This window comes from Pogona vitticeps, chromosome 7 (assembly GCF_051106095.1).
Source record: "Pogona vitticeps strain Pit_001003342236 chromosome 7, PviZW2.1, whole genome shotgun sequence".
In the NCBI taxonomy this organism is placed as follows: Eukaryota; Metazoa; Chordata; class Lepidosauria; order Squamata; family Agamidae; genus Pogona; species Pogona vitticeps.
In genome coordinates, this window is record NC_135789.1 from 19,732,122 (window position 1) to 19,754,759 (window position 22,638).

General features: G+C 43.9%; 1 protein-coding gene across 2 annotated transcripts in view; it reads left to right on the forward strand.

The window, feature by feature from the left end:
• The first annotated feature begins 1,729 nt into the window (after positions 1–1,729).
• Positions 1,730–22,638, forward strand: part of GALNT17 (polypeptide N-acetylgalactosaminyltransferase 17) — a 174,387-nt gene continuing 153,478 nt past the window's right edge. Inside the window, exon 1 of one of the 2 annotated variants that reach the window (XM_072978222.2) lies at positions 1,730–2,527. In XM_072978222.2, the coding sequence (XP_072834323.1) occupies positions 2,284–2,527 (244 nt within the window). In that variant the 5' untranslated portion in view covers positions 1,730–2,283. The remainder of the gene's footprint in view (positions 2,528–22,638) is intronic. The other variant, XM_072978221.2, reaches the window with a different exon arrangement.

The window sequence follows — 22,638 nt, forward strand, 5'->3', positions numbered from 1 at the left end:
TTAGTACATGATTCTTGTTCTACAGGATCACTGAGGACTATAGCCTTTTTATAACCTACTTGGATTATTTTGTTTTTACTAATGATTTCCTGGACTGGAACTGTTTTTATGCTTTTTAATGGCTTTTTGTGTTTTTGTAAGGTTTTTGAACATTTTTCTATTTTTCATGTTTTCTTTGCCTCACTACATCTTTGTAACTAACCAGCACAATGCTAGTTTATTTGCTTTGGTTTAATTTGGCTTTGATACCTAGTAACATGCTTATTCTTTAATAAAATAAAGATTATAAAACTCAATTGGTTTCCTGAACAGTACACTTGTCATAGGGTCATCTGAGAGTACTGCCTCGGCCTAGCTTACTTAGAGTCCTGTCAGTGGTGCAAGTTAAGTCTAAGGACTACAAAGCCCACTTGACCTTTTCATAATAATATCTGAGAGTACAAGGGTGTTCTTATGTGGGCAGACCTGTGAGAAGGAGTGTTGTAGCATGGCTAGCTGAGTTGGACTCACTCAGCCCATTTTAGCATGTGCAAACTCCTGATTGCTCTCTGTCCAGGCTTACACGTGTGTTTTCGAACCCGTGTTTGCTGACAGGATTATTTGCTATTAAAGATATTTCCAGATAAATGCTGGGAATTTTTGGCTCAAAAAGACAGGACCACCAGAGAATCCACAGACATGTAGGATACTCAGGGAGCAGCAAAGGTGAATGAAAAATAAGTCAGCAAACAAACAATATATATAAAGAACCCAATATACATCTACTGTAAGAGGATCAAACAGATTTGCTGTGCACAGCTTAATAAAAGAAAACTGAGAGCTTGTATGTAAAAACTTTACTAAACATACAAGGCAAAAAATATACATATGAAAAAAGAGGTTGCAGGTAAAACAGAACAAAATTATTTAGCTTCAGGAGAAAAAAACATTGAGCAAGCTGAATCAAAGAAGAAGCAGGCATATCAAGGTAAAGGCGAGATAGCACTCAGCACCTGCTCTCTACTAACATCTGGTGAAAGGGTAAGCAAAGGCTTTCCCTTCTATCCAGAGAAAGAAAAAAGAAGAACAGGTGTATCTATTACTGCAATAAATTTAGACAGGGTAGAAAAAGGAAGGAGCCAGGCTATTAAAGAAGAAAGGTATATTCATGGCTGCATTGCATTGTAAGGAAGAATAAAACCCAACAGAGACACCACTGGCCAGAGGGCCGGCCTGGCCCGCAGGAGCCTCTTCCCGGGGCCCCGGGAGCGACAGCCAGGAGGGCGAAGAGGACCACGAGCAGGCGCCTGACCCCCTCCACCCCCCCAGGACACGGGGCGCGCGGCGGCGGCAACACCACCTGCTCTCCCGCATATGGGGGGGATTTCTCCCATCCGCGCCCCCCCCGTGTCTCTCCATCGGTCCCTGCGGTACCCACCCCAGCCCCGCTGCAGCAGTCGACTCATCCTTTATCCGGAAACCTCCCACTGCTTCCCGTCGCGGCGGCTCCTCCTCGCCTGCGCCCCGGGGAGACCCTCCACCTGCGCGCCCCCGAGGCGGGCGCGGGCGCGGGCGCGCTTCCCTAGACGGCGAACCGAGGCCGCGGGCAGGCGCCGGCGGCTGGGAGCGGGCAGGTGAAGACCAAAGAGGGTACCCTCCCCGGGAGGGCAGGGGCCGGAGAGGCGCCCAGCCTGGCCGTGGACCCCCCCCCCAGAAGCCCGGGTTCTGCCCCCCCCCCCGCGACTCCTCCCCCTCTCTGTCGGTCCCTCCCTCGCTCCCACCCAGCTTCGGCGACGCGGGCCCCTTCCTTGCGCGGCGCTTCTCGCGCGCGCCGCCTCCGCAGCCTCAGCTGCTCTTCGGGACTGAACGAGCGGCCGGTCCCTCTTCGCACGCGCGGGGCCGGGGATTCCGGCCCGTTTTCCCCTAGGCCCCCCCCCTCCCGGCCCAGGAGTCCCGGAGAAAAGCTGCTGCCGCCCCGAGAAGGCCAGGAACCCCCACCCCCGGCTTGGAGAATGAACTGCGGCGCCGAAGGATGAGGCGGCGGCGGTGGTGGAGGATGCGCGGACCGTGGGCTGCCTCCCGGGAACGCGCGCGGAGCCGTGGCGGGCGCCCTTCCCAGACGCGGGCGCACCTGCTGATGGCGCGGAAGGTCCGCTGAGCGGCCCGCGGGCGCCCCGCCGGCTGCAGCGCCGCCTCCCTTTCCCTGGGCTGGGAGCCGCCCGGCCCCCGCTGGGCCCCGCCAGCCCGTCGCGCCAACCCCCCCCCCCCAAGGGAGGGCTCTTGCCCCCCCTCCCCGTGGCTTTGATGGCTTCTCTGCGGAGGGTGAAAGTCTTGCTGGTCTTGAACCTGCTGGCCGTCGCCGGCTTTGTCCTCTTCTGGGCGAAGTGCCGGCCAGTGGCCGGGAGCCATGGGGGAGACGCCGCCGTCCGCGAGAGCCGCCCCAGGGCCGAGGGGGCCAACGCGACCGCCCGCGCATCCGGTCCCGTCCAGAGCGCGGTCCTGAAGCGGCTGGCGCTGCTCGAAGACATCGTCTACCGGCAGCTAAATGGTGGGTGCCTTTCGGGCGGGGTGATCCCCTCTCCCTCCACTCCCCAGGAATCCCCCTGCAGTTGGAATTGCTTGTTGTGTGTCTTGGTGCCTGACTGTGTAGGTGTGGAGAAGGTGACACAGGAGGGAACAGGCCTATGAACGCCACCGTGTTCCTGAGACCCTGCCGGGGGTTGGGGGCGGCGGATAGACATCGATGATAATGGTTGATAATGAAACGCTCTGGTTTGGTGAGGCAGTGGCCCAGGCACTTTTGGATGCAGAAGGCCCTGACTTCAAGTCTGCAGGTCTCTAGTTAGACCCTTCTGCTTTCTGAAACAATTTTGAAAACAGCTAAGAGCTATTGCCAGTCAGTACACTGAGCCAGATGGACCAGAGGACGGAGGCACCTTCGGTGGGTGTAAGATCTTTTCGCATCCATCATGTATACCTACCTACCCTCTTCCAACCGGATCCAGTGTGTCCTTCTAGTGGGAAATGGACAGGCCATGTTCCACCCGGGAATCCATCTGTCCTCTTATGGTCTCACAGCCTATTTGGGGCCACCACATTTCTGCTGTGTACATTTTAACCTGCCATTCCCATTGGAAGGACTGGACCCCAGAGGTAGAGCATAGAGAAGGTCTCGGCTTTGTTTGGTAGGGAGGGAGAAGCTCCTGCCTGCCTGAAACCTTGGAGTTCGGCTGCCCGTCAGTGTCAACAGAAAGTGAGGCGGATGGACTAAGGAGCTGATGCGGAATAAGGCAGCTTTCTCTGTGCACACCACAGTTCTGGTGTGCTGGGTGACAGAAAGATGCATCCCTCTTGTCTCCAAATAATTCGGTGTGCCCTCGGGCACCCTTGACTTTTACTTTTTGATGCAGATGCCTTAAAGGTAACACTAATGTTGACTCCTTATGGTAGGAACCAGCAAGGGGAGATCTGAGAAGTAAATGTCTGGTATATTATCAACCTTTGGGTGACCAAAGGAGTTCTGCCACTCATTAAAACTGTTTTATACTAGAATAGTCTGGTCAACTGAAAATCAACATTTGGACTGCTGTAGCGTTCCTTTTATTTCATTCCCCACATTGATTGTTATTCAAGACAGAGAGGCCTGTTTCAATTTGTTCTGATTGGATTTGTTTTGACTGGATGGCTCTGCTACCTTATTTATTTATTTAACTTATATGCCTCCCACACTACCTGAAGTTCTCTGGGCAGCTTGCAATAACATGAGATAAAGCCCTCCCAAAAGTGTGCCTTTCCCCACCTCCTCCCATTCTTGATATGATAATTAATCAAAAAGGGCCACCTTTTGATGTGCTTCAGATGTTTCCATTGTCACATGTTGTACTCAAGAATATGTCTTTTCTCAGTCTGGAGGAATTTAAACTTAATGAACGTGTAGGGCTGTGGTTTTAAGTATCAGAGCTTTTCTTGGTTTTAGTCTCACACCATTTTTAGAGATGGATTATTTGATTAGAGCTGTGGCTGTTTGCATCTTTTGGGCTACAGTCCGGTGAAATCTCAAAGTTGTCACCCAAGCAAACATATTTTGTCTTGGCTGGTTCTTTTTCATTTACCCTATGATTTCTCAGGTTGTGGTTTTGATTGGGAAAATAACATGAAGAGCAATAATTGAGAACATAAAGAGAGTGTAGATCTCTGAATGGTTGATGAGCCAACACTTGTAGTCTCCTGGTGAGTGGAGCACACCAGTTAATAACTGTACTTTCTCATGTTCCAGCATTTCTTTTACACTGAGGTTCATCTCCTGCAAAGGCAATAAGAGAGAGAGAGATGTATAAGCCTTTTCTAAAGTTATCATTTGAATCAAACTTTCAGTGCCTACAAACATGTTGCCCAAGTTAACAATGTAGATGAAGGCTGCTCCAGATTTTTCCAAATTCTGTGTAGCAGTTTCCATTTCAGAAACATTGAAGATTAGCATCCCATAGCATTGTGAATGCATGAAATATCTGCTGTATATAGACAGTATCCTTGGCTTTACATCATAAGAGTGTTGAAATCTCCACCTCTTTTTCAATGTGGGTCTTAGAGAATGATTACATGGGGAAACATACTGCAGTCTGGTAGTGGAGTGATCCAGGGTGATTTCCCCCCCCCCCGCCACCAAGTACACCGTACAGGGGGAAATGCCTTCCAACTTGGCCTTAGTCCATACCCAAGCTGGCTCTTTTTCATCCAGCTGTAGAGCTTTGGTGGGGGGGGGGATGGGCTGGAACAGTTTCCTGGCAGATGGAAGGGTTCCTTTAAGGGAGACTACTCCCATTAAAGCCACTCTTTCTGGTGGGATCAGGAGTGTGCCTTTGCAGCTGTATGGTTGCAACCTTAGTTTCTCCATGGATTCTCCAGGGCTGTTTCGTTTGAGCGGAATCTGAACAAGTGAAATTGCCTTGGGCAGATAAGAATTTGTTATTTATTCAGCTGGTTGACTGGCAGTGGCTTTTCAGGTGCGTTCTTCCCAGCGCTGCCTGCAAATGCTGGGGATGTGACTGGGAATCTTCTAGTTGCAAAGAATGCACTTGACTATTGAACACAACTCCCTGCAAATGGGGGGGGGACCCAAAACCAGATTTTTATTCCTCTGGCACCGTGCTTTTATATCAATTTGTTCTGTTTGTTTATTTATTTAAACTATTTTTACCACACCTTTCTTCTTAAGAAAGAGCCAAGGCATCATTAGAAGACAATGTTTAAAGTTAGAAACAGTAAGTATACAGATACTAAGAAGGATTGAATAAATACTGTAGTAAAAGAAAATAAACAAAAGTAACACCAAAATGCATTCAGAGCAGGAAGACACAACCATCCATGAAAAAAACCTCAGGCAGCCAGTCAGTTAAGGGAAAGCTTGCCTGAAGAGAATGGTCTTTTGCCTGCTTGCGAAAGGAGAGCCAAGATGGGGGCCAGGCTAGCCTCCAGTGGGAGGGAGTTCCATAGTCTCTGGGAGCAGCCACCGACAAGGCCCTGCCCTGCGTCCCCACTAGAAGGTGGCAGGATTGAGAGAAAGGCCTTTCCTAATGATTTTAACAGTTGGGCACGCTCAAAATGTAAGGATGTGGTCCTTGAGATAGCTTGGGCTGAAGCTGTTTAGGACTTTATATGTTAAAACCAGTTCTGCCCAGAAATGGCAGAATTCAAAGCCAGTGGCAGCACTGTAACGGGTTGAGGATATGGGATCCCTTTGACCAACACCAGCTAGTAATCTGGCTGCCACATTTTGGACCTGCTGAGGTTTAATGACAGCGTCGACATGTCTCAAATGTGTTGATGGTTCTCCAGGGCTTTTGCAAATCCCCCCCCCCCCATCAACACCCCAATACTTCTGGAAGTATTTTCCAAGTCATCATTATTGCAAGAGATAATTTGCAAAACTAATTCAGATATCGTAAGAAGAGAAGGAAAAGCTTCATGCTGGGTTTATTTTATTTATATAGCATGATTAACTGTGGCAGTGGCTTCTTTCTCTCTTGGCTCTGTGTCAGGGAGCGGATTTTTCTGTGGGGAATTCAAGTATGTGATCTGCCTTGCATTATTGTATGAGAAACAGGGAACTTTCAAAATGGTTCTCCTTGTAATGCGCCAGCAGAATATGCAGAGCTTTTTTTAGTCTAAAAGAAAAACATTTACAGTTTTGTGAATAGCTTTTATTAAATAGCACAGAATTTATAACACAATGTGGCTCTGAGCCACTCCAGTGGCCCCTTCCAGGAGGAGAGGGTGAGTCTTTCCTTTCTTGAAGGGAGACCACAACTTGCACCAAAAATCTCTTACAGAATTGGGTCTGACTTGACCCTGAACAGAAATAGACTTTGGCAGACTCGGGCCCTGACGTACAGCAGGTCCATGATCCTTTGCAGACCCAGGACCTCCTTAGCAAGATTGGGCGCCTTGTCAGACCCAGGCTCTGTCAAGCTGGGGATGGAAGAAGTTCTTGTGGACTCAGGCCCCTTTGGGCAGGTAGCAAACAAGTCCCTAGCTCGGTCCAGCTCCTGCGATGAGCCACAGCCCCAGTCCAACCAGTGCAGGCAGTCTTATGGGCACTAGGGAGGAGTTACTTCACTTCCAAAGTGAATCAATCCAGACTGGTCAGAATGCCTCTTCAGGAAAACTGCCTGGGTATTTGCTCCACACCCCTTAGTCCTTGGTCTCAGACAGGAGGAACGTTTATACACCACCACCCTTTCCTGGGGCAGCATGACAGGCGGCAAAGCAGAAAGGGTTTCCGGAGATTGACGGGCGCAGGGCATGGGGCGGAAGTCAGGATGTGTGTGGTAGCTGGAGCATCAGGGCTCAAGGCAGGAAGGGGGGGTGGCAGTGGCGGTGGCGCCCTTCTCCCCTGCCTCACCCCAGAATCCTGTGCTCGACGAGGTGGTCTGCCAGCCAGCTGCAGGTGGGACAGGCTCACAGGCTGTTGTCTTGTTCCACTAATTAATCAAAGCAGTAACCTTAGAGAGGTGGTGTCTTTGTGATGAATAAGCTTATCCAGTTGTGCTGGCACAGTGCTTGTATGTTTCCAAAGCTTTGCATAGAAACACAGGCTTTTTATGTGTATTATGTTTTGTTTAAATTGCAAAAAAAAAAGTGCAAGGGGGGCAGGGGGAGGAATCCTTTCTCATTTCAACCTTGCTCCTGGAATCTTTTAGGAAGTTTTGGGAGCTTTTACGTGTTTTCTCACAGGGCCTAGAGAGCCCTTCTTGAATAATGTCTCAGTAGCACTGAGAGGTCTTCACATCTTCAGTGGAGGCTCTGACTTCAGTTTTTCAAGGGCAGTAACTCTGCTTCAAATTTTATTGTGAACTTTTGAGGAGCTACCCAAGGTGCTGAGACTGAACAAGGCCGAAATCTTATGCTGCCTCATGGAAATCTTGAACTGTTCGGCATGGAGGATGGGGAAATAATAGCAAAGCTCTTAGCAGAAGCATATATTGGCGACTGATTTGGGATATGACCTTTTGATAGATGTGGGGGTTGAAGAAAAGTGGAATTTCTGAAGATGTGCCCAGTCTGGAATAAGGTGAAAGACCAATTTGGAAGCCCTTACGGCTCGCCTTTGACAGCTTCAGAGGAAAGCTTCGAGCTACATTTCCTTCTATGGCACAGTGTCAATGTGAAGCAGCAGCTTTAAAGCTGTCATCAGGTGGATAGCATACCTGGCAGTTGCACAGTATTTAGGCGAGAGATCTGGGCCTCAGTGCAGACTGAAAAAGAGTGTTTTCACTGGGTTGGTAAGTGGATGGGTGATCCCAGAAAGACACTGATACCTTTCCTTGCTTAAAGTTTAAAGGTGGATTGGACCATGTGTTATACATTTACTGCCATTAACTCTTCCACAGCTCACTTTATTTTGTATTTCCATTCCATCTTGAGTGTTAGATTAATATATGGTTGCATAGAGGAAGAAATGGAATTTTGAAAGTCCAGTCATTCTTGCAAGGAGGTTTGAAGTGAAGTATAATGTACATCAAGAAGAGGTGGCAAGAATACACAGAGGAATTATATCAGAAAGATTTGAATATCCCGGACAACCCAGACAATGTAGTTGCTGACCTTGAGCCAGATATCCTGGAGAGTGAAGTCAAGTGGGCCTTAGAAAGCCTGGCTAACAACAAGGCCAGTGGAGGTGATGACATTCCCGTTGAACTATTTAAAATCTTAAAAGATGATGCTATTAAGGTGCTACATTCAATATGCCAGCAAGTTTGGAAAACTCAACAGTGGCCAGAGGACTGGCAAAGATCAGTCTACATCCCAATCCCCAAGAAGGGCAATGCCAAAGAATGCTCCAACTACCGTACAATTGCACTCATTTTCCATGCTAGCAAGGTTATGCTCAAAATCCTCCAAGGTAGGCTTCAGCAGTATGTGGACCAAGAACTCCCAGAAGTACAAGCTGGATTCCGAAGGGGCAGAGGAACTAGAGACCAAATTGCAAACATGCGCTGGATTATAGAGAAAACCAGAGAGTTCCAGAAAAACCTCTACTTCTGCTTCATTGACTATGCAAAAGCCTTTGACTGTGTGGACCACAGCAAACTATGGCAAGTCCTTAAAGAAATGGGAGTGCCTTATTTATCTCCTGAGAAACTTATACGTGGGACAAGAAGCAACAGTTAGAACTGGATATGGAACAACTGATTGGTTCAAAATTGGGAAAGGAGTACAACAAGGCTGTATATTGTCTCCCTGCTTATTTAAATTATATGCAGAATACATCATGTGAAGGCTGGACTGGAGGAATCCCAAGCCGGAATTAAAATTGCCAGAAGAAATATCAACAACTTCCGATATGTAGATGATACCACTCTGATGGCAGAAAGTGAGGAGGAATTAAAGAACCTTGTAATGAGGGTGAAAGAGGAGAGTGCAAAAAACGGTCTGAAACTCAACATCAAAAAAACTAAGATCATGGCCACTGGTGCCATCACCTCCTGGAAAATAGAAGGGGAAGATATGGAGGCAGTGACAGATTTTACTTTCTTGGGCTCCATGATCACTGCAGATGGAGACAGCAGCCACGAAATTAAAAGACGCCTGCTTCTTGGGAGGAAAGCGATGACAAACCTCGACAGCATTTTAAAAAGCAGAGACATCACCTTGCCAACAAAAGTCCGAATAGTCAAAGCAATGGTTTTTCCTGTCGTGATGTATGGAAGTGAGAGCTGGACCATAAAGAAAGCAGACTGCCGAAGAATTGATGCCTTTGAATTGTGGTGCTGGAGGAGGCTCTTGAGAGTCCCCTTACTGCAAGGAGAACAAACCTATAAATTCTAAAGGAAATCAACCCTGAGTGCTGACTGGAAGGACAGATCCTGAAGCTGAGGCTCCAATACTTTGGCCATCTCATGAGAAGAGAAGACTCCTTGGGAAAGACCTTGATGTTGGGAAAGTGTGACGGCAAGAGGAGAAGGGGATGACAGAGGATGAGATGGCTGGACAGTGTCTGCGAAGCAACCAACATGAAATTGACACAACTACGGGAAGCAGTGGAAGATAGGAGGGCATGGCGTGCTCTGGTCCATGGGGTCATGAAGAGTCGGACACGACTAAACGACTAAACGAACGAACGAATAATGTACCGTTGTTGGTTATCTCCCGAAATTGTGAACATCAAACCAGCTTCTCTGAGGTCTCATGAGATTTCTCTTCTGTGTACAAGAATGTGATACAGGATCTTTTGGCAAGATGGATTGTAATTCCTACTATCTTCTTTTTAGTAGATGCAACTTTCTGTGGCCCATTAAGATATTTCAATCTCCTGTTTAGAGGACTCAAGATATATGGAATACAAATAGTTGGATCCCTAACAGCTAGGAGATGATATTTGGTAATCCAGGACTGAACTTCTCTTTAGGGTCATTCCATGTCAAATCAACCAATGAAAACTTGATGTCCTGGCTTTGGTTCATTTTTGATACATTTGTACCTTACCATGAGATTTTTTTTGTCCACCTGTTTCTGAGATACTACATTTTCAAAAAAAAAAAAAAAAGTCAAAATTCACTAGCCACCATAACTTCCAAAGACAGCTACAGACCTGGGACAGGTGTCATTTTAAAGCTTATGAGTAGGGCTTTCATTTAATATACAGCATGATGCAATTGTACATTTTCAAACAAATTACACATTTTAAAAAATTTAAAATTTGAATTTTTGGGAAACTGGCATTTTTAAAAAAGTTTTCCAAAAAAAAAAATCACACGTAAAGATACTTGTGTTGTAGCCCGTAAATCCAAATTTCAGGCTGGTATCTCAATGGTATCATACAAAACGTACATTTTCTCGTTGGCGATGACAAGGATTTAAATTGACTTAGCCTGGAAAATAGACCAAAATTTCTATAACTAATAATTAAGAAGCTCTTTTTTCTTGGCTAGCATGTTGGATGCTTTTGTCATCTCCTGTGGGGTTAGCTGGTATGTTCTCCCTGTAGCTGTAATTGGATCCAGTTTGCAAAGGATGAAGTTTCCTAGCACTGTAAGAACATCCAGTTTCTTAGGATAAAAGAATGATGTTGCTGGTCCAGCTGGATGTAAGAATGATAGCTTGACTTCACGTTCTGCAGCATCCATTGAAAGAACACATCCCATCCACCATGAGTTGTCATAGGCACATGCCACAAAACCATTCAAATGATCAAAATCCACATCTTGAAGTTTGGGAGTGAATCATGAGAAGCTGAAAATGCCTTGGTTTCTAATTTTTCACTTGATACTGGGAGGAATGCATGATGCTTCTGAGTTCCTGTAAGAGGAACTGCTTCATCAAATCGTATTTTTAATAATCTCTCCTCTTTGTGCAAATTTCTGAAACTACCACACTGATTTCCAAGGCATTGAAGCAGAGTGGCATTTTTATGCCACTGCTCATGACAAAGGAGTTTGTGATGGTGTTATATCACAAATGATGAATACCTGGAAGAGGAGATATATAAAATAATCTTAGAACTGCACAACTGGAAGGGACCCTATCGATCATTGAGTCCTGCCTCTGTCAAAGAGGGACAGTGGGAAATTGAACTCCCATCCTTTAGTCCTTAAGGTGCCACAATGTTTTTGTCTTTTTTTTCTTTTAATTTTGTTTTTGCCTGATATGCTGGCTAGAGTGGCCCTCTCCGTGGGATGTCTGTACATTTTGACAAAGCCTGCTCAGTGGTGTACTTTGTTGTAGTGGTCGGTCGAGTTACAGTACTTCCAATTTACAGCCCATGAATTAGTGATGTCCAAAAGTCTGTCCGTAGCTGTGCCTTGCAAACAAAAGGCTGCCGTTTCATTTGTTGAGTTGGGACTAGATGGAGGCTAAGGTAAAAACTGCAAGAATTTCATGTCTCAGAAATGTTGCAGCTAAGGTTTAATCTGTTCAGGATTTGAACCAGCCATTCCTTTTTCTGGTATACTCCCCACCCCCACCCTGTCTCCAAGCACACCCAGAAACACACATGCTTTTTCATTCTCCCCTCCACAGCCATTTGGTGCTCGGCCTTGCTGTTGAATGTACGGACCTTTGGACATCACTGAGATTTTTGGGGATTTTTTTAAATCTCCCAATTCCCCCCCCCCCCCATTGCTATTCTGTGTTTTTGCAAAACTAGGAGATGCCTCTTTTGTTTCCCAATGTGCTTTGGACCAGGTGAGAGTCTCACTCCATCAGCCTGTGACCCTACCTGGCAGGGTTGTGAAAATTATGCTAAATTGGAGAAGAAGAGAACCGTGTGTGCTGTCCTGGGCTCATTGAGGACATATGAATGGAACAAATGGAGCTGGAAGGTTTGCGGGAGGTTGTTGAGTCCAGTGCTCTGCCCCTCAGGAATCTACAGCCGAAGGACCTGTTGCGGATGGCCATCCCATGTGTGAATTTCTTAAAGTCCCCCAAAAGAAGGGAGAGTCCCCCTCTGCCTTCTGAGGTGGTCCATTCCACTGAGAAGGACTGTCTTGTTAACGTCTCCTTATACTTGCCAACATTGCCAAGAAACAGGGTTAAATTTGTATATGGCATAAATCTATGGACATTTTGGCGCCTTTCCTATCTCCATTATGCCCTTGTTTGGAACATTTTAATTTTAAATTTAAATAATTTAGTTTAATATAAATAAATAATTTTAAACTTCAAGATAAAAGTGCTCAGTTAATGCACTGGATAGAAATTAGAATCTATAGGATGAGAGATTTATTGATCAGAGGAAAACCAATTTCAATTTGACAGCTAAAAGAAAAAAACTACTCTATTAAAAAACTAATTGGTTCAAATTTAATATTTTGCAGCTGAGTGCCTCCAGTCTTAAAAAAAAAAAGGATAAAGCTCAGTAATTTATAAGAATGAGAAATATGGTAATTATATGGGAATTAAGATGGTTTGGGAAATGAACATAAATATTAATATACTGTGTTTCCCCTAAAGTAAGACAGGGTCTTATATTAATTTTTGCTCTAAAAACACATTAGGGCTTATTTTCAGGGGATGTTTTATTTTTTCCATGTACAACCATCTATGTTTATTCAAACACAGTCATGCCATCTTCTTCTGGTTGCTGCACAAAGGCGGAGGGCGGGGGTTTCACTTAAGGGCTTATGTTCAGGTTAGGTCTTATTTTCCGGGATACAGGGTATCATAAGAATCTTCAACAAAAACATGAACTATTGAAGCCTTATAAAATGGTACTGGGCATGTCCAAGGAAAGGATGTTAACAACAGTGCATAGACGGCTGTTGTGTCCTATAAAACCTCATAAAATAAATAAGGAGGTGGGAGATAGTGTGTCTCAGAAGAATCGTTTGAACATATGTGGATTGCCTGTCCTAAAATCAAGTCATTCTAGTGTAAAGTAATAGAGTGAGCATGATGCCCAAATCTGGATGGCGGTGATGGGATTGCTTCTTATCTGGCTCTCGTGCCAGACATCGGGAACATCACAGGGCTTGGAAATTTCACCTCACAATTTTGTGCTGTGGCCTCAGGCAACAAAGTGGACACCTCACAGGTCCATACTCCCTATTTTTAATTCTTTCTTTCTTCATTTATTTTAATGGACTCAAAGTACCTACTTGGGAGTCTTGGAGATGACTGTTAGGCAGAAGGAGCAGGGAACTGAAATGAGAAGTCTGTTTGTGAGTGGTTGTCTCTTATGAAAAGATGGCTGTAGTTAAAATGTGTGTAAGAAGATTAAGGATGTGTAATGTAATTGTTTTGATCTTTAAATACTGCATACATGTATTTAGTGCTTATTGTTGTGTTAGCCTTTATCATTCATTTCATACCTGTAGAATCCTAGAATAATGTGAGCTGGAAAGGGGCCTCTTAAGGTCATTGAGCTTAAGGTAGGCATCCGAATCAAAGCAGACCTGACAGAAAGTGGTCCAGTGTTCTCTTGAAGGCCTCACTCATTCCTGAGTTCGTTGGTTCTGTTGTTGTGCTGCTCTAACAGTTACAGAGTCCCCCCCCCGATATTCAACTGAAATCTGACTTCCTGTCCCTCAACCCCATTATGACATGTCCTACGTACTGAGGAGATTGAGAACAGATCCTGCCCGTCCTCTGTAGGACAATCTTTTGAGTATTTGAAAGATATTATGTATGGCCTCTAAATAAAAATCCTGTTTAAACCAATCTCTCCTCATTATTTGTTTTATATGGAACTAAGAATAAGGGGCAGAGGCAAGAGGAGAAGGGGACAATAGAGGATGAGTTGGCTGGACAGGGTCATTGAAGCAACCAACATGAATTTGACCCGACTCCGGGAGGCAGTGGAAAACAGGAGGGCCTGGCGTGCTCTGGGCCATGGGGTCACGAAGAGTCGGACATGACTTAACGACTAAACAACAACAACAACAACAAGAATAAGGAACTCAGGCAACTGACAAAGGAAAATACACCTTCAGTGATAGGAAGCTGTGCTTCATTGATTTAATATCCTTTATTATTTACCTAGGGGAGTGTGGCTCATTGAGGATGGAGATCCATGGCAAGGCCCGTGGCTTCTCCCAGGCAGGAGCCTCGTGAAAAGCGGTGGCCGCTGTGGGATATGGAAGGGCCCTGAGCGGTGCACGGGTTGAGAGATCCATGCGATTACACATTGAGACCCAAACGCTGCTGAATATCACTTGTGAGGAGCAAACAGAAAGTTTAAGAGGCAGTGAGGAAAGAACAGGGGTGGAACAAGAGGAGTTAAAAAACCCTGGTGTTTCCTTGGGTAAAAGGTTGACTCAAAAACTCAAAAAGAGAACGGGGGGGGGGGAGAAAAAATACCGAAGGAACAGGAGAAGGAAAAGGGACTGAGAGCAAGCAGGAGAAATAAAAAGATGCTAATCAATGATCTTAATCTTAAACAGAGGCAGCTATATTGCAAACCTCTGGGGGAAATGATTTTAAAACAGCTGAACTTGAGCCTCAGAATGGTGAAAATAAAAGAAGAATTATGGCTACAAGGAATGAAGGCTTGAAAAGAACTCCGCTTAAGGAAAAATTGGTTCGACTGGCCTTAATTCCCAGGGGAAAAGTGAGCCTTAACTATGGAAATAAAGGACAGTTTCAGTTTCAACGCTCTAGTCCTCAGAAAGGACAAATACCAGCAAGCCATTCTATAAAATGTGATGAAGAGATATGTGATGAGATGGGTTTTTGAGTTAAAATCTTTTCAGGCATATGGGTTTTGTAATTAAGAGATGAGCCAGAGAGGTTCCATCTTGTTTCTTTGTATAAAGTATCTTTGCTATGCTGACAAGTTGTTTTCTAGGCGAGCAGAGAGAATGTTATTCTGAAAGCCTGAGAAAGGACTCGGTGTGATTAGATAGATGGGAATTGTTGTGACTCTTTGATAAACCACGGAAAACCCAAATAACATCTGATGTGGTATGGGAAAGAAGTCATGTGATGCGACAGGACTGTTTGCCTAGTAACGAACTCTGATTGGATGACATCGTGGGAAGGTGCGATGAGCCCTTGCCAGTTACTCTTGAAAAAGGAACTTTTTGCCTATGGACATGGTCTTTCCAAGACCGACCTTTCAGTCATTCGTGACCTACTCTTCAGCCATTTGGGACTCACCCTAATGTCTTTCGAGACGGACTGGTGGCCTACCCACATGGACTGGTTCCTATGCTTTGCTGGATTACTTTTGGACTTATGGGATTTTTCCTAAGGACTGTGCATGGACTATTTTCTATGGACTGTTACCTATGGAATATTCTTTATGGACTTCTTTTCCTGGAATACTCCATATGGACTATGCTCTTGTACTTTTGTAAGGACTATGGTATATTTACTGGATTTTTCTTTTCTAAGGACTATGGGACATATAATGGATTTTTACTTTTGTTTAGGGATTTTTATTCTATAGTATCACTGAGGACTATAGCCTTTTTACAACCTACTTGGATTATTTTGTTTTTACTAATGATTTCCTGGACTGGAACTGTTTTTATTCTTTTTAATGGCTTTTTGTGTTTTTGTAAGGTTTTTGAACTCTTTTATATTTTTCATGTTTTCTTTGCCTCACTACATCTGTGTAACTAAACAGCACAATGCTAGTTTATTTGTTTTGGTTTAATTTGGCTTTGATACCTAGTAACATGCTTTTTCTTTAATAAAATAAAGATTATAAAACTCAATTGTTTTTCTGAACAGTACACTTCTCATAGGGTCATCTGAGAGTGCTACCTCGGCCTAGCTTACTTAGAGTCCTGTCAGTGGTGCAAGTTAAGTCTAAGGACTACAAAGCCCACTTGACCTTTTCATAATAATATCTGAGAGTACCAGGGTGTTCTTATGTGGGCAGACCTGTGAGAAGGAGTGTTGTAGCATGGCTAGCTGAATTTGGACTCATTCAGCCCATTTTAGCATGTGCAAACTCCTGATTGCTCTCTGTCCAGGCTTACACGTGTGTTCTTGGACCCGTGTTTGCTGACAAGATATACCTCTGGGAAGGGGAGAATGCTCTGAGGGAAGCCAGATTAAAGAATTAGCTCAGAAACAAATAAATAAAAGTGACTCTTTGGGATAGAAAACCATGGTGTGTAGAAATGTTTTCCAGATAACCGAAACAGCTGAGGTAAAAGGTGAAGCCAATCCACATGTTTCCGAGGGAAGAGGGATTAGGTCTGTGCCATCAACTGACTTAGAGTGACCCGGACAGGGTTTTCGAAGAAAGTGAGATGTTTAGGGAGTGGCTTTTCCAGTTTCACAGATTGGTTCATAGCTGGTCATGCATACTTCTGGTATTTGCAGTTCCAAGTTTATTTAGGTCTAGCAGCCCATAGACCTTACACCACTCCAAGTTTCAGGGTTTAAAAATACATTCAAACAGAAATTTGGCACATCTGCAACACAAGTTTTGTAAAGACGGCTTGAGTAATTTTAGTCTTGAGGTATCCGAGCAGACTGACTATTTCGATAGCCATTTATTGAGGAATCGGGCTCTTTCTCTGGCATAGTGTGTAATGGCATGTCGAGTTCTAACGGGACAGCCCCAGTGACGTTGGTCCAGGGGTACCTTGAAGAATCATACCCACATCTGAATCGTCCACTGGGAGTGCATTGCAGAGAGCAATTCTATACAGTATGACCACTTTTGCTTTGGAACGGGCCAGTAGGTTAAGATCAAAGAGGCAGGACAAATGGGGTACAGTATTTCATTCCCAGGTGAAGTGGGGAGCTTTTCCGCCTGGCAACTCTTGGTGGAGGGTGTTCCAGGCTTGTTTAATCAATTTCTCCATAAGTAGTCTTCGCCTTCTCTTGTTTAGGTCTTCTGTTTTCCATAAGCCCAGTTGGCTTGCTTTCAGATCAACAGCATTGTTCCATTTCGACCAGCAGTCCTCTTGTGCTGCCACGATAGTGAAGGCTGGAAGCTCTTCAGCATTCAGCAGTCAATATCTGTAGCTGATTCTGGCCTTCCCGATCAAGATTGAAGTCTTTGGGAGTCTCAACTCAAGCTGCATTACTGCACATGCAACATAAAGTTAATATTTTGTGAAGGAAGGCTAACCGGAGTTTCTCAGGTTGTTCTGTTGGACACAAAAACCATATCTGGGAGCTGCGCAATAAACATGGCAGCACTACCATGTTTCCCTAAAAATTAGAAAGGGTCTTATATTAATTTCTGCTCCAAAAACGCATCAGGGCTTATTTTCAGGGGATGCTTTATTTTTTTTCATGTACTGTACAACTATCTACATTTATTCAAATACAGTCATGTCATCTTCCGGTTGCCGCACAATAGTCGAGGGTGGGGATTCACTTAACTGGGGCTTGTTTTGGGGGGTAGGGCTTTTTTGGGGGGAAACAGGGCTTCAGAAACGCAGGTACATGTTGTGTTCTTCGAATATAAGAATAACTTGTTCAGGACTAGTATGGGTATTTATAATGAGTGATCCTGACTGTTTCAGGAGCAGCTGATGTGAGACCAGTGCATCCATGTGTGGGGGTGTGAAAGAAAAGCAAATTGGTTTTTTTCCCCTGGCAGAAGAATATGCATGGTTTAAAGCTCTAGCCTGTTCCTACATACAGGAGAAGATACTTCGGTAAAATTCTTCAAACCACCACGTTTAGAAGTCATTGTTTGACTCAGAATTGTGGTTTTCACTGATCGACTCAATGAGGTAGATATTCATTTCACTGATTGAACTAGGCAGCAGATGGCGAATCTGTTGAGTGATCTAGCAGAACAGAAGTGAATAAACAATAAGATGGGGTAAATCCGATCAAAATAAATGGACTTAGGTGGCTTTAAGGGGGAATTAAACAAATCTGCAGAGGATTGCTCCGTGAATAGCTGTCAATTGTAACAGTTTGATCCATCCTGCTGGTTCTGAGGCAGGAAATATGTTTCATCTTCTTCTGACCCGGAGGCTGGGGTGGCTGTGTTTGTGTAGAAATTGCCGATCACCCAGAAAGATAGTTGCAAAAAACCAAAAGCATCCTGGAGGGAAAAAAAGACTTTCACTGGAGTGTTCTTCTTCCTCATGTATCTTTAACCTCCTCCATCTTCTCTCCGCGGCAGTATCTTGGGTTTTTCATAGTTTCCCTGTTCCCGCCTCTCTTGCAGTCCCTTCTCCTCCTCCCAGCAGGGTCCATCCGGGTGCTGCATTTGGATGACTAAATGAGGTCTGTTGCCATAAGGAAACAACAGGAGCCGAAACGTCAACAGCAGTTGCCCAACTATGAAGCGACAACCAGGTGTTCTGTTGCTCTGGTTGCAGGAGATCTTGGGCTCACAAAACTGAGTACAGCTGGCCCTTTGCGGAGGCTCTCTTACTATCATACCCATCTGCTTTGATGGTCCTAAGTCACCCTTTACATACCTTTGCCTCAAGATGGTTACACTCTAAAATTCAACACAAAAGACACAAAGGAAAGTAAGATGGAGGCAAGGGATAAAGAGTTCAAGTACATGCAAGTCATGGTTCACAGATCATGCAAACCTCTTCCAAACCAATTAACATAGAGGAATTGTGTCTTCCACAGTAGTAGATGGGCGACAGAGAAAGGAAGCAAGGGGGCCCCCATACAACCTAACAATAGATATTAAAGTATGTTATAGTTCCACATGCACCACATTAAAATAGTAGAGGTGGAGGGTCTTGTACTCCACCTAGCCAGCTTCTTGATTCAGGGAGAGTATCCCTAAACACAAGGATGGGCTACTTGTGTCCCTCAAGCCGCTGTTGGACCAGCATTGCTAGTGGTGGGTTACAAATTGCTTATTTTGCACCACTAGATAGCAACCCATTTTCTGTTTCATGATCCCTAGTGAGAAAGAGCCCTCCCACCAGATCTTTGGATTCTAGCTCATTACTGGAGTATAGTGACTGATAACAAGTTCTTCTGATGTCCAACTGGAATCTGTTCTTCTGTAATTTAAGCTCATGATGAATATTATCATGCTTCCCTCTTCTCTGCACTATGTTAAACATATACTGTCCTTTCCACATTTCCCCTTCTCCTTTATTTTCCCGTGTTGATAATCTTAGTTGCTTCCTTCGGATCTGTTCCAATTTGGCTGTGTCCTTCCTAAAGTGTAGTGGTAAAAATAGGAAACAGTAATATAGAGAGAAATCTGAGTACATCTAATTCTGAGTAAATCTGAAGATAAATTAGAGAAATATACAGTGGTGCCTCGCTAGACGATTGCCTTGTGGGACGAAAAACCCACAAGACGATTGTTTTTTGCGACCACTCTGGTGCTTCGCAAGACATTTTTTTCTATGACCGTGCTTCACAAGACTTTTTTTTAGACTGATGCTTCGCAAGACTTTTTTTAAAGAGTGATGCTCCGCAAGACTTTTTTTTTTTTTGAGACCAATGCATAGGGAACCTCGCAAGACAATTTTTTCACAAGACGACGATTTTCATGGAACAAATTAAAATCGTCTTGTGAGGCACCACTATATCTATAACCGAAGACAACTATTATACGGAATAACCTTTTAACGAGTGTCTTCTTGAATCAGATTAAAGGCCTATCCGAGTCCAAACTTCTCCTTCTCAAGCAATGGCCAACTAGACCACTGGTTCTTAACCTTGGGTTACTCAGGAGTTTTGGACTGCAACTCCCAGAAGCCTTCACCACAAGCTGTGCTGACTGGGGTTTCTGGGAGTTGCAGTTCAAAATCATCTGAGTAACAAAGGTTAAGAACTAGACCAGTGGTTCTTAACGTGGGTGATAATGCCCCCCAGGGGGCGATTTCATTTTTCAGGGGGGCGGTAGAATGAAAAGGGGCGGCGTGGGGGAGCTGGAGCAGAAGGGAGCGGTAGGGGGGCGCTGGAGCAAGCCAACCCTGTGAGGATGGCTGCAGCCTTTTTACATTGTGCATGAATATATATTTTCCTCCAATTTTAATTTAGTTTCAGACTTTTTGTCTTGAAATTTTTAGTTCCTGAATTTGTTTTTATGCCCTTTTTATATTTCTTTTTGCGTCTTAAAATTCACATGCAACTAAATCATTAAATGTTACTTTTTGGGGGGCATTTCATTTTCTTGGAATTTAATTTTGTTTTCAGGGGTCATTGGATTTAAGTGTCTTTAAATAAATAAATAAATAAATAAATAAATAAATAAATAAATAAATAAATAAATAAATAAATAAGATATCATCACCGCGGGGGGGGCGATGATAACTTCCTCAATGGCTCAAGGGGGCGTTTCTTTCAAAAAGGTTAAGAACCACTGAACTAGACAATAGGAAGCTCAAGAGCAGGACATGAAAAAAAGTTCAAACTATGTTTCCCTGAAAATAAGACAGGGTCTTATATTAATTTTTGCTCCAAAAACATATTACGGTTTATTTTCAGGGCATGTTTTATTTTTTTCATTTACAACAATCTACATTTATTTAAATACAGTCATGTCATCTTCTTCTGGTTGCTGCACAAGGGTTTCCCTATACTGGGACTTATTTTGGGGGTAGGGCTTATATTACGAGCATCCTGAAAAATCATTCTAGGGCTTATTTTCAGGTTAGGTCTTATTTTCGGGGAAATGGGTAATCTCTTTTCCTATTTATTATTTTGCAGCTGTTGTAAGAACCACTGTGTTTCTCAGAAAGTGATGTTGCAGATTTATTAATTTTTGGTTAAATGCCTCTAGCTGTGCAGCAGAAGTGCAGGGATTTACAGAGCAGAATAGCTTTGGGTTTGCCATATTAGCCCACCCCTTTTTTCTTCAACTGGCCCTTACAGTCTCAGTGATTCACTTTGAGACATTAGTAGTAGAAACAATAAAAAGTTTTGTTATTTACAATTGAACAGATCAAATAGCAACAAACAAACATGGCTGCCTTGAACAACAGGCTTCAGCAGACTCACTGACTGCTTCCAACAGATTTAGAGCGGTGGGGGAAAGTTGAGCAGAGAGTCTGGAAGCACTTCTGAATCAGGGGCACAAAAGAACAATTGCTTAATGCTGATTGACAGTTACCCCAGCCTAGAAAGGTCACTCCCAGCCAAACCTGCTAAGGGCAGCATGCGAGTTTGCATTATCTCCAAAAAGTGCTACACATGCTAACAGTGAAATGCAGGAATAGTGGAGGTGGGACACTGTTTCCATAATAATTTACTTAATTTATCCCTGCTTGATAGATGAAAAAGAATCTCCTTTTTGGTTCTACACTACTCACTATGAGGGAGTATACTTTTTATTGTTGTTGTGGGTACTACAATAAATTTGTGACAACTGGGATTTGTGTATTTCTATAAAATGTGCAGTCTTGAAAAATGTAATAACTGTTGACCTGTTGGGTTAACTGGTAAAAATACTACCATTGGCTCATTTTTTCCAGCTCCAAACTTGTTCCCTCCACCTGCAATTTGCTATTGCCTGGAGGGTCATAGTCTGTCCTTTCAGAAAAGACTGAGTTAAAACAGAAATAGAGGACTTCTACCTTTTCTTTGTCTTTTGTTCTCATTTTTCTGTCTCCATTGAGTAACTGACCCACAGTTTATTTTCTTTGTCTTTTGCTATTTTGAAGAATGCTTTCTGTTACTTTTAGTGTCTCTAGCTAGCCTCAGCTCATTCTCAGCTTTTGCCCTCCTAATGTGATCCCTGCAATTTCTTGCTACTTGTCTGTACTCTTCTTTTGTGGCCTGGCCTTCCTTCCACTTCCTATATATGTCTTTTTTTGTTCTCAGGTTCTCTGTGAGGTTTTTCTTTAAGCCACTCTGGCCTTTTTTGCTATCTCCCACCTTTTTTTGGTTGGAATTGTTTGTAGTTGTGTCTTTAGAATTAATTTTTTTAGAAACTCCCACCTTCTGTGGACTCCTTTTAGGATTTCCTGCTATGGGACCTTACTCGTCCTTCTTCTGAGTTCAATAAAATAGGCTTTTAAAAAATCCAGCATATATGTGTGGCTACCCTCTTTGGTTTCCTTGGAAATCAAGAATTCTAGAAGAACATGGTCCCTCTCTCCCAGGGTTCTCCTTACTGCCACTTCCTTTACTAAGTAATGTCTATTGGTTAGAATGAAACCAAGGATAGCTAGTCTTCTAGTGTCTTTCTCTACTTTTTGTAGGAGAAAATTATCAGGCATACAAGCCAGGAATTTTTTGGAAGACCCATACTTGGCAGAATTTCACAGACCTAAGAGACACCTATTTTTTATGTCAGGGTTTATTTCCTTCAGAGTATATGGATTTGTTCTTCTTGCAGTCCAGGGGACTCTCAAGAACCTCCTCCAGCACCACAATTCAAAAGCATCAATTCTTCGGCAGTCAGCCTTCTTTATTGTCCAGCTCTCACTTCCATACATCACTACTGGAAAAACCATAGCTTTGATTATGCGGACCTTTGTCGGCAAGTTAATGTCTCTGCTTTTTAAGATGCTGTTGAGGTTAGTCATTGCTTTCCTCCCAAGAAGCAGGTGTGGCTGCTGTCACCATCTGCAGTGATCATGGAGCCCAAGAAAGTAAAATCTGTCACTGCCTCTATATCTTCCCTTTAGATTTGCCAGGAGGTGATGGGGCCAGTGGCCATGATTTTTTGATGTTGAGCTTCAGACCATTTTTTGTGCTCTCCTCTTTCACCGTCATTAAGACATTCTTTAATTCCTCCTCACTTTTTGTCACCAGAGTGGTATCATCTGCATATCACAGGTTGTTGATATTTCTTCCAGCAGTCTTAAT